General features: G+C 47.6%; 1 protein-coding gene across 2 annotated transcripts; it reads left to right on the top strand.

The window, feature by feature from the left end:
• The first annotated feature begins 9,295 nt into the window (after positions 1-9,295).
• Positions 9,296-11,688, top strand: LOC100283462 (uncharacterized). 2 transcript variants are annotated; one of them, XM_035960598.1, is made up of 2 exons: positions 9,296-10,138; positions 10,801-11,688. In XM_035960598.1, exons 1-2 carry the CDS (start codon positions 9,583-9,585, stop codon positions 11,484-11,486), a joined length of 1,242 nt encoding a protein of 413 aa, XP_035816491.1. In that variant the 5' UTR covers positions 9,296-9,582; the 3' UTR covers positions 11,487-11,688.
• The last annotated feature ends 774 nt before the right edge of the window (positions 11,689-12,462 follow it).

Genomic DNA, 12,462 nt, shown 5'->3' with positions numbered 1-12,462 from the left:
ATTTGTTGTGTTCTTTTGAGCTCTTGCGCTTGGATTGCTTTCTCCTTTCTCATTCTTTCTTGAGATCAATACTCACTTGTAACCAAGGCAAGAGACACCAATTGTGTGGTGGTCCTTGCGGGGAAGTTTTGTTCCCGGTTGATTTGAGAAGAGAAAGCTCACTCGGTCCAAGGGACCGTTTGAGAGAGGGAAGGGGTTGAAAAAGACCCGGCCTTTGTGGCCTCCTCAACAGGGAGTAGGTTTGCGAGAACCGAACCTCGGTAAAACAAATCCGCGTGTCACACTTCTTATTTGCTTGCGATTTGTTTTCCACCCTCTCTCGCGGACTCAATTATATTTCTAACGCTAACCCGGCTTGTAGTTGTGATTAACTTTGTAAATTTCAGTTTCGCCCTATTCACCCCCCCTCTAGGCGACTTTCAATTGGTATCAAAGCCCGGTGCTTCATTAGAGCCTAACCGCTCGAAGTGATGTCGGGAGATCACGCCAAGAAGGAGATGGAAACCGGCGAAAAGCCCACTACAAGCCACGGGAAGGCTTCATCGGAAGAGTCCCGCAAAAAGGGAAAAGGGAAGGAGAAGAAAGCTTCTTCCCACAAGTCGCATCGGAGTGGCGACAAGATAAAGAAGATGAGGAAAGTGGTCTACTACGAGACCGACACTTCATCACCATCTACCTCCGGCTCCGACGCGCCCTCCGTAACTTCTAAGCGCCATGAGTGCAAGAAGTTTAGTAAGATCCCCTTACACTATCCTCGTACTTCTAGACATACTCCATTACTTTCCATTCCATTAGGCAAACTGCCAACCTTTGACGGTGAAGATTATGCTAGGTGGAGTGATTTAATGAAATATCACCTAACCTCACTCCACAAAAGTATATGGAATGTTATTGAGTTTGGAGCACAGGTACCATCCGTAGGGGATGAGGATTATGATGAGGACGAGGTGGCCCAAATCGAGCACTTCAACTCCCAAGCCACAACCATACTCCTCGCCTCTCTAAGTAGGGAGGAGTACAACAAGGTGCAAGGATTAAAGAGCGCCAAGGAAGTTTGGGACGTGCTCAAGACCGCGCACGAGGGTGATGAACTCACCAAGATCACCAAGCGGGAAACGATCGAGGGGGAGCTCGGTCGCTTCCATCTTCGCCAAGGGGAGGAGCCACAAGACATGTACAACCGGCTCAAAACCTTCGTGAATCAAGTGCGCAACCTCGGGAGCAAGAAATGGGATGACCACGAGGTGGTTAAGGTTATTCTAAGATCACTTATTTTCCTTAACCCTACTCAAGTACAATTAATTTGTGGCAATCCTAGATATACACTAATGACTCCTGAGGAAGTAATCGAGAATTTTGTGAGCTTTGAGTTTATGATCAAAGGCTCAAGGAAGATCAACGAGCTTGACGGACCCTCCACGTCCGAAGCACAACCGGTCGCATTTAAGGCAACGGAGGAGAAGAAGGAGGAGTCTACACCGAGTAGAACACCCATCGACGCCTCCAAGCTCGACAACGAGGAAATGTCGCATGTCATCAAAAGCTTCCGCCAAATCCTCAAGCAAAGGAGGGGGAAAGATTACAAGCCCCGCTCCAAGAAGGTTTGCTACAAGTGTGGTAAGCCCGGTCACTTTATAGCAAAATGTCCTATTTCTAGTGATAGGGGCGACGACAAGAAGGGGAGAAGAAAGGAGAAGAAGAGGTACTACAAGAAGAAGGGCGGCGATGCCCATGTTTGTCGCGAGTGGGACTCCGACGAAAGCTCTAGCGACTCCTCCGACGACGAGGACGCCGCCAACATCGCCGTCACCAAGGGACTTCTCTTCCCCAACGTCAGCCACAAGTGCCTCATGGCAAAGGACGGCAAAAAGAAAAAGGTTAAATCTAAATCCTCCACTAGATATGAATCCTCTAGCGATGATAATGCTAGTGATGAGGAAGATAATTTGCGTACTCTTTTTGCCAACTTAAACATGCAACAAAAAGAGAAATTAAATGAATTAATTAGTGCCATCCATGAGAAGGATGATCTCTTGGACTCCCAAGAGGACTTCCTAATCAAGGAAAACAAAAAGCATGTTAAAGTTAAAAATGCTTATGCTCTAGAAGTTGAAAAATGTGAAAAATTATCTAGTGAGCTAAGCACTTGCCATGAGACTATAGACAACCTTAGAAATGAGAATGCTAATTTGTTAGCTAAGGTTGATTCCATTGCTTGTAATGTTTCAATTCCCAATCTTAGAAATGATAATGATGATTTGATTGCTAAGATTGAAGAATTGAACATTTCTCTTGCTAGCCTTAGAGATGAAAATGAAAAATTGCTTGCTAAGGCTAAAGATTTTGATGTTTGCAATGCTACCATTTCCGACCTTAGAAGTAAAAATGACATATTGCATGCTAAGGTTGTAGAATTAAAATCTTGCAAACCATCTACATCTACCATTGAGCACACTACTATTTGCACTAGATGTAGAGATGTTAACATTGATGCTATTCATGATCACATGACTTTAATTAAACAACAAAATGATCATATAGCAAAGTTAGATGCTAAAATTGCCGAGCATGACTTAGAAAACAAAAAGTTTAAATTTGCTAGAAGCATGCTTTATAGTGGGAGACGCCCTGGCATTAAGGATGGCATTGGCTTTCAAAAAGGGGACAATGTCAAACTTAATGCCCCTCCTAAGATATTGTCCAACTTTGTTAAGGGCAAGGCTCCCATGCCTCAAGATAACGAGGGTTACATTTTGTACCCTGCTGGTTATCTTGAGAGCAAAATCAGGAGAATTCATTCTAGGAAGTCTCACTCTGGCCCTAACCATGCATTTATGTATAAGGGTGAGGCATCTAGTTCTAGGAAACCAACCCGTGCTAAGTTGCCTAAGAAGAAAACTCCAAGTGCATCAAATGATCATGACATTTCATTTAAAACTTTTGATGCATCATATGTCTTAACTAACAAATCCGGCAAGGTAGTTGCCAAGTATGTTGGGGGCAAGCACAAGGGGTCAAAGACTTGTGTTTGGGTACCCAAAGTTCTTGTGTCTAATGCCAAAGGACCCAAAACCATTTGGGTACCTAAAGTCAAGAACTAAAATTGTTTTGTAGGTTTATGCATCCGGGGGCTCAAGTTGGATCATCGACAGCGGGTGCACAAACCACATGATAGGGGAGAAGAAAATGTTCTCCTCCTACGAGAAAAACCAAGATCCCCAACGAGCTATCACATTCGGGGATGGAAACCAAGGTTTGGTCAAAGGATTGGGTAAAATTGCTATATCACCTGACCATTTCATTTCAAATGTTTTTCTTGTAGATTCTTTAGATTACAATTTGCTTTCCGTTTCTCAATTATGTCAAATGGGCTACAACTGTCTTTTTACTGATATAGGTGTCACTGTCTTTAGAAGAAGTGATGATTCAATAGCATTTAAGGGAGTGTTAGAGGGTCAGCTATACTTGGTAGATTTTGATAGAGCTGAACTCGACACTTGCTTAATTGCTAAGACTAACATGGGTTGGCTCTGGCACCGCCGACTAGCCCATGTTGGGATGAAGAATCTTCATAAGCTTCTAAAGGGAGAGCACATTTTAGGATTAACAAATGTTCATTTTGAGAAAGACAGGATTTGTAGCGCATGCCAAGCAGGAAAGCAAGTTGGTGCTCATCATCCACACAAGAACATCATGACGACTGACAGGCCACTGGAGCTCCTACACATGGATCTATTCGGCCCGATTGCTTACATAAGCATCGGCGGGAGTAAGTACTGTCTAGTTATTGTGGATGATTATTCTCGCTTCACTTTTATTCTTTTTGCAGGAAAAATCTCATACCCAAGAGACATTAAAAGGATTCTTGAGACGGGCTCAAAATGAGTTCGGCTTAAGGATCAAAAAGATTAGAAGCGATAATGGGACGGAGTTCAAGAACTCACAAATCGAAGGCTTCCTTGAGGAGGAGGGCATCAAGCATGAGTTCTGTTCTCCCTACACTCCACAACAAAATGGTGTAGTGGAGAGGAAGAATAGAACTCTATTGGACATGGCAAGAACCATGCTTGATGAATACAAGACTTCAGATCGGTTTTGGGCCGAGGCGGTCAACACCGCCTGCTACGCCATCAACCGGTTATATCTTCACCGAATCTTCAAGAAGACATCTTACGAACTCGTAACCGGTAAAAAGCCCAATATTTCATATTTTAGAGTCTTTGGTAGCAAATGCTTTATTCTTGTTAAAAGAGGTAGAAAATCTAAATTTGCTCCTAAGACTGTAGAAGGCTTTTTACTAGGATATGATTCAAACACAAGGGCATATAGAGTCTTTAACAAGTCCACTGGACAAGTTGAAGTTTCTTGTGACGTTGTGTTTGATGAGACTAACGGCTCTCAAGTAGAGCAAGTTGATCTTGATGAGATAGGTGATGAAGAGGCTCCGTGCATCGCGCTAAGGAACATGTCCATTGGGGATGTGTGTCCTAAAGAATCCGAAGAGCCTCCAAATGCACAAGATCAACCATCCTCCTCCACGCAAGCATCTCCACCAACTCAAAATGAGGATGAGGCTCAAGTTGATGAAGGAGAAGATCAAGAAGATGAGCCACCTCACAATGACGACAATGATCAAGGGGGAGATGCAAATGATCAAGACAAGGAGGATGAAGAACCAAGGCCGCCACACCCAAGAGTCCACCAAGCAATCCAACGAGATCACCCCGTCGACACCATCCTCGGTGACATTCATAAGGGGGTAACCACTAGATCTCGTGTTGCACATTTTTGTGAACATTACTCTTTTGTTTCCTCTATTGAGCCACATAGGGTAGAGGAAGCACTTCAAGATTCGGATTGGGTGGTGGCGATGCAAGAGGAGCTCAACAACTTCACCAGGAACGAGGTATGGCATTTGGTTCCACGTCCTAATCAAAATGTTGTAGGAACCAAATGGGTGTTCCACAACAAGCAAGATGAGCATGGTGTGGTGACAAGGAACAAAGCTCGACTTGTGGCCAAGGGATATTCCCAAGTCGAAGGTTTGGATTTCGGTGAAACCTATGCACCCGTAGCTAGGCTTGAGTCAATTCGTATATTATTAGCCTATGCTACTTACCATGGCTTCAAGCTTTACCAAATGGACGTGAAGAGTGCCTTCCTCAATGGACCAATCAAGGAAGAGGTCTATGTTGAGCAACCTCCCGGCTTTGAAGATAGTGAGTACCCTAACCATGTTTATAAACTCTCTAAGGCGCTTTATAGGCTCAAACAAGCCCTAAGAGCATGGTATGAATGCCTTAGAGATTTTCTTATCACTAATGGATTCAAAGTCGGAAAGGCCGATCCTACACTCTTCACTAAAACTCTTGAAAATGACTTGTTTGTGTGCCAAATTTATGTTGATGATATTATATTTGGGTCTACTAACGAGTCCACATGTGAAGAATTTAGTAGGATCATGACACAAAAATTCGAGATGTCTATGATGGGGGAGTTGAAGTATTTCTTAGGATTTCAAGTGAAGCAACTCCAAGAGGGCACCTTCCTAAGCCAAAACAAGTATACTCAAGATATTTTAAGCAAGTTTGGGATGAAGGATGCCAAACCCATCAAGACACCCATGGGAACCAATGGGCATCTCGACCTCGACGAAGGAGGTAAGTCCGTAGATCAAAAGGTATACCGGTCGATGATTGGGTCTTTACTCTATTTATGTGCATCTCGACCGGATATTATGCTTTCCGTATGCATGTGTGCAAGATTCCGTATGCATGTGTTCAAAAAGGGGAGAAAGAAGTATCTTCAAAATCAATATCTTAAAACCCTCTTGAACACTAAGAGGAGAATTTCATTCAGGGGGAGTTTTGTTTAGTCAAAGGAAAAGCATTTGAAACAGGGGGAGAAAATTTCAAATCTTGAAAATGCTTTGCAAAATCTTATTCATTTACCTTTGACTATTTGCAAAAGAACTTTGAAAAGGATTTACAAAAGAATTTGCAAAAACAAAACATATGGTGCAAGCGTGGTCCAAAATGTTAAGAATAAAAGAAGCAATCCATGCGTATTGGCTCAATTCTAAGTAACCTTTGCACTTACATTATGCAAACTAGTTCAATTATGCACTTCTATATTTGCTTTGGTTTGTGTTGGCATCAATCACCAAAAAGGGGGGAGATTGAAAGGGAATTAGGCTTACACCTATTTTCCTAATTGATTTTGGTGGTTGAATTGCCCAACACAAATAATTGGACTAACTAGTTTTGCTCTAGTGTATAAGTTATACAGGTGCCAAAAGGTTCACACTTAGCTAATAAAAAGACCAAGAATTGGGTTCAACAAAGAGAGCAAGGGATAACCGAAGGCAGCCCTGGTCTGGCGCACTGGACTGTCCGGTGTGCCACCGGACAGTGTCCGGTGCACCAGGGAACTTCAAGCCAAACTCTTCACCTTTAGGAAAATCCAGAGGCGCTTCGCTATAATTCACCGGACTGTCCGGTGTACACCGGACAGTGTCCGGTGCCCCAGAGGAGAGCGACTCTGGAACTCGCCAGCTTCAGGAATTCGCTCCACTATAATTCACCGGACATGTCCGGTGTACACCGGATTGTCCGGTGAGCCAGCGGAGCAACGGCTACTTCGCGCCAACGGTCACCTGCAGAGTCATTTAATGTGCGCCAGAGCGCGCAGAAGTCAGGCACGCGCGAAGTGGCGCACCGGACACTCTACAGTACATGTCCGGTGTGCCACCGGACATCCAGGCGGGCCCAGCAGTCAGAGCTCAACCGGTCGGAACCCAACGGCCTGGTGACGTGGCTGGCGCACCGGACTGTCCGGTGCACCATGCGACAGACAGCCTCCACCAAACAGCTAGTTTGGTGGTTGGGGTTATAAATACCCCCAACCACCCCACATTCAAGTCATCCAAGTTTTCCACCTTCCAACTACTTACAAGAGCTAGGCATTCAATACAAGACACACCCAAGTGATCAAATCCTCTCCCAATTCCACAAAAGCTTTAGTGTTAAGTGAGAGTGATTTGTTGTGTTCTTTTGAGCTCTTGTGCTTGGATTGCTTTCTTCTTTCTCATTCTTTCTTGAGATCAATACTCACTTGTAACCAAGGCAAGAGACACCAATTGTGTGGTGGTCCTTGCGGGGAAGTTTTGTTCCCGGTTGATTTGAGAAGAGAAAGCTCACTCGGTCCAAGGGACCGTTTGAGAGAGGGAAGGGGTTGAAAAAGACCCGGCCTTTGTGGCCTCCTCAACGGGGAGTAGGTTTGCGAGAACCGAACCTCGGTAAAACAAATCTGCGTGTCACACTTCTTATTTGCTTACGATTTGTTTTCCACCCTCTCTCGCGGACTCAATTATATTTCTAACGCTAACCCGGCTTGTAGTTGTGATTAACTTTGTAAATTTCAGTTTCGTCCTATTCACCCCCCCCTCTAGGCGACTTTCAATAGCCACACAGGCGGTGACCAGACATGGTCGGGGCACACAAGAGGGTGTTGGGCGAAGGTGAGCTCGCGGGCTGGGTGCGGCGTCAAACATGTGGGCGGTGAGGGGTCAGGGCAAGTGCTTCGATGAGCTCCAAGCAGGAGAGGGAGTGCGGGAGGACGCCACTTGAGGTCGAGGACGCAGGCGAGCAAGCGGATGGCTGTCGGCTACCGATGGCAGCGCGACGCGGAGGTGCCGAGCAGGGGTAGTAGAACGAGAGAGAGAGAGAGAGAGAGAGCATGAGTGGGAGCGAACGCACGAGCGAGTGATGAGTAGGAGCAGTCGCACAAATAGGTTGGGCATACAGTTTTCAAAACTTTAGTTTGTTTTTGAAAAACTTCGGTTTTTCAAACATTAGAACCAATCGGTTTTCCAGAAAATGAAAAACCGAGAAGTTCAATTTGGGCTTTTTACTTTGGTTTTTGGGTAAAAACAAACTTATACTCAATAATGTTACAAGACAACACATACAACAAGTTTACATGACAATTTTAAAAAGTAAAAAGTATATAGGCATAAGGATTTAAGATACATCATACATGAAATACAAATAAGTGAATAACAATTTAATTGCATTTAATTGCATCACACATTTAGTTCACATAATTAAAGAGTCAAATTTTGGAATTGATAAAGTCTGGTATTCTGTTTTTGGTATTTCAGTTCGGTACATGGCGAAAACCGATTACGATACCGAACTCCAAACATTTTAGATGTAAAAACCGAAACCGAATCGAACTAAAAAAACCAAAATTTCGGTTTTGTTTTTGGTTTATGGTAAAAAAGTTTCCACCCCTACGCACTGAAGGGGTCAGGGCAAGACCATGAGAGAGATCGTGCACGAGCAATATGAGCGAGAAGATGACACGAGGTGTCATAGTTGGGCACTATAGATCATTGTGTCGATGTGTTGTCACGTTAATTTTATATTACCAAAGCATTATGATCTATGACACGAGCAACCTTATCATTATAGATCATAACACCGATCTTTAAAACCGCATAGTGATTTATCCATGATTTTATAGAAAAATACTAAGGATTAATTTAAAAACTTAAATCCCGTGGATTTTTTAGGGATTGAAGTAAAATTTTTTAAAAAAATCTCATCAATCTCCGAGAATTCCGTAGCAGACTTAAAAAAAATCCGGACATACCAGTCCGGCGGCGGTGCACTGTACTGTGCGGCGTAGAGCCTGCGTGGTCCGTGGCAGGACGTGGTAGACCCACAGTGCGCACTCTTTCTCACGTTTATGGGAACGGACGGCTGAAACGATAGCACTATGGACAGGAGCGTGCAATTGGGCCCCATGCCCCCATGCGCCCCAAGATAACAATGCCACCGCAGGGCACATCCATTTCGGTCAGCACGTCGATCGGCTTCAGTACTGGCCAGCAGCGCAGCCTACTGAGTGCCAATAGGCATGCTTTTTTTGTCTGTGCTCAAGCTTGCAAGTTAGTGTAATAGCCCCCCTACAAAAAAATTAAAATTAAAGTAAACATTAAAATTAAAGTAAACATTCACACAAAAAAGTGACCATATGACTCAGATACTAGATATTAGACTGTAAATATTGTACTTTATATTATAAAAGACTAAGAAAAACATGAGTTGAAAAGAAGATCTGTCTCTTGTGTTATAGCTCGCTTGATCGTGTTCCTTCAGCTAGTGAGCTGGTATTATCATACAGCGCTATGGTGCGTGCAGCTTTGTGACTTGTCCCCACGTCACTTGACGATGACGATGTGTATAGGAGTGGAGAAAAGATTTTTCGTTTGTACTACCATTCACTTTTCTTTTTGTAATGTATGATCGGTGATTCGGCGTGGTTTTAGGTAATACTTAAAGCAAATAATACATCATGCCGAGATGGGATCTCCTGTTGCTAACCAAGACAAGACAAAGTTCCACGTCCCTCCGTGTCGTTACCGTGCGTTGTCTTGTCTTTCTCACTCTCCCACTCATATACACACACTACACACTCCCTCGCACAGCACAGCCACGCACAGGGGTCAGGTCAGTCGCCTACGAAATTCAATAGCACAGCGAGAGCCAAGGAAGAAGAAGAAGCAAGCGGAGCGCCATGGCGGCGTCCAACGGCGAGGGCCACGGCCGGTTCGACGTGATCGTGGTGGGCGCGGGCATCATGGGCAGCTGCGCCGCCTACGCGGCGTCCTCTCGTGGCGCGCGCGTGCTGCTCCTGGAGCGGTTCGACCTGCTCCACCACCGGGGCTCCTCGCACGGCGAGTCGCGCACCATCCGCGCCACCTACCCGCAGGCGCACTACCCGCCCATGGTGCGCCTGTCCCGGCGCCTCTGGGACGAGGCCCAGGCCGACGCCGGGTACACCGTGCTCACGCCCACCCCGCACCTCGACCTGGGCCCGCGGGACGACTCGGCGCTCGTCGCCTCCATGAGGAACGGCGGTGCCACCGAAGTCGTCGCCGGGGATGAGTCGTCGTCCTGGCCGTGGGCAGGCGTGTTCAGGGTCCCCGACGGGTGGACGGCGGCGCGGAGCGAGCTGGGCGGGGTCATGAAGGCCACCAAGGCCGTGGCCATGTTCCAGGCGCTCGCCGTCAAGAGAGGCGCCGTCCTCAGGGACAGGACTGAGGTGGTGGACATCACCTCCTCCAAGCGAGGTGAAGGTGAGCGCACCTTGTCTCCTGCACTGCACTGTCTTCTTCCTGCACCGTACCCGAACTAATTCTCTTGGAAGCGTGCGCCCTCTCCGCCCTCTTGCATCTGCATCTGCATCTGCATGTGACCGTGACGCTCTGATGAGTCACTGGGAAGCATGTAACGTAATCAACTGTGTGAGAGCCATCTGACTTGCTAATGCTGTCATGGACTCATGGTCTAGGGATGGCTATCTGGCAACAACTTGGCTCTCTCTGTTTTTTTTTTTTACAATTTTTCTGAAAACTAAACAATACCACTAACAAAAGTTGTAGCTAGAATATATGAGTCGTTGTTATTAATAGCAACATATCACAAAAAAAAAAGCGTAGCATCACTTGCAAAAGGGCAATTTAAACATGGTGTTGCGCTTTTCTCTTTCTTTACTCAATTGGAAATTGTACAACTTGCCGCACCGTACACGATTGCCAATTATTGTAACGCATGACATTCCTGTTCAACAGTGCACTGTTTTTGTTTTATACTATAGTATAGTATAGTATAGTTTGTGGAAGAACCAGTGTGCAAATACAACGCCAACCGACAGTCCAGTCCTTGAGTGCTAGTACTATTAAGTGATTGAAGAAAAAGGATCTTCACACATGCTTCTCATGCTCGCGATCAGGAGAGGGGTCAATCATCTCGGTGAGGACGTCCAGCGGCGAGGAGTTCCACGGCACGAAATGCATAGTGACAGTGGGCGCATGGACGAGCAAGCTGATCAAGTCGGTGACCGGCCTGGAGCTGCCGGTGCAGCCGGTGCACACGCTCATCTGCTACTGGAAGGTGAGGCCCGGGCGCGAGCAGGAGCTCACCCCGGAGGCCGGGTTCCCGACGTTCGCCAGCTACGGCGACCCCTACATCTACAGCACGCCGTCGATGGAGTTCCCGGGGCTGATCAAGATTGCCATGCACGGCGGCCCGCCGTGCGACCCGGACGGCAGGGACTGGTCCACGGGCGCGGGCGACCTGGTGGAGCCGGTGGCCCGGTGGATCGACGCCGTCATGCCGGGCCACGTCGACACCACCGGCGGGCCCGTCGTCCGCCAGTGCTGCATGTACTCCGTGACCCCCGACGACGACTACGTCGTCGACTTCCTCGGCGGGGAGTTCGGGAAGGACGTCGTCATCGGCGCGGGGTTCTCTGGCCACGGCTTCAAGATGGGCCCGGCCGTCGGGAGGATCCTGGCCGAGATGGCCTTGGACGGGGAGGCGAGCACGGCGGCCGAGGCCGGAGTAGACCTCCGCCCCCTAACGATCGGCCGGTTCGCGGGAAATCCCAAAGGAAACCTGTCTGCCAGCCAAGGCTGATCGGCGACGGGGCTCTGTTTCATGGTTTGATGTCAAAGTGTGTGCTCTGCTTGCCAACTTGTCTGTTAAGTGTCTTTTGGGTTGTTGGATTTAAAAAACAAAAGTGCGCGCATCTCCTCAGTGTTTTCTGCAGGCTGCAGTAATAAACTGGTTTGGTCAGTTCTATTGATAATGACAGCAATAATAAGTTCGTTATTGTGCAGATCCCTCACTCTCTCTCTTTCTTTCACCATGATTCACATAGTCTTATTAGCGCTATAGATGGTCATATGGCATTAACACGGTGGGCCGGCCCGGACACGCCACTAAAAACCACGGCCCAGGCACGACACAGCCTGGTTCATATAGTGCCAGTGCCGGGCCGGGCCCGGCCCTTACACAGTTGTCGGCGTTTCGAGACCGGGGGGTCCCAAAGCCGACGAGTGAGTGTGCCGCGTGTCCCAGCCCAGATGGGTCGAGCGCGTGGGCGAGCGCGAAGGGGGGAAGCGAGGTGGCCGGAGACGGGCGTGAGAGAGGTGGAAATCCCGCGGCCTTCGTGTTCGTCCCGCGCCCAGGTCGGGTGCGCTTGCAGTAGGGGGTTACAAGCGTCCACGCGGGTGAGGGAAATGAGCGGCCCCAAGAGAGCGCCTGTCCCGTTCTCGTCCCCGCGCGGCCAACCTTTTCTAAGAAGGCCCTGGTCCTTCCTTTTATAGGCGTAAGGAGAGGATCCAGGTGTACAATGGGGGTGTAGCAGAGTGCTACGTGTCTAGCGGGGGGAGAGCTAGCGCCCTAAGTACATGCCAATGTGGCAGCCGGAGAGATCTTGGCACCCTGCTGGTGTGATGTCGTGGCTGTCGGAGGAGCAACGGAGCCTGGCGGAGGGACAGCTGTCGGAGCGGTTGAGTCCTTGCTGACGTCCCCCTGCTTCCGTAAGGGAGCTGAGAGCTGCCGTCGTCACAGGGCTAGCGGGGCGCCATCATTGCCTATCTGGCGGAGC

Source organism: Zea mays, chromosome 7, assembly GCF_902167145.1.
Source record: "Zea mays cultivar B73 chromosome 7, Zm-B73-REFERENCE-NAM-5.0, whole genome shotgun sequence".
Lineage (NCBI taxonomy): Eukaryota > Viridiplantae > Streptophyta > Magnoliopsida > Poales > Poaceae > Zea > Zea mays.
Note: the sequence above shows the minus strand (reverse complement) of the source record. Positions and strands in the feature narration are given on the sequence as shown.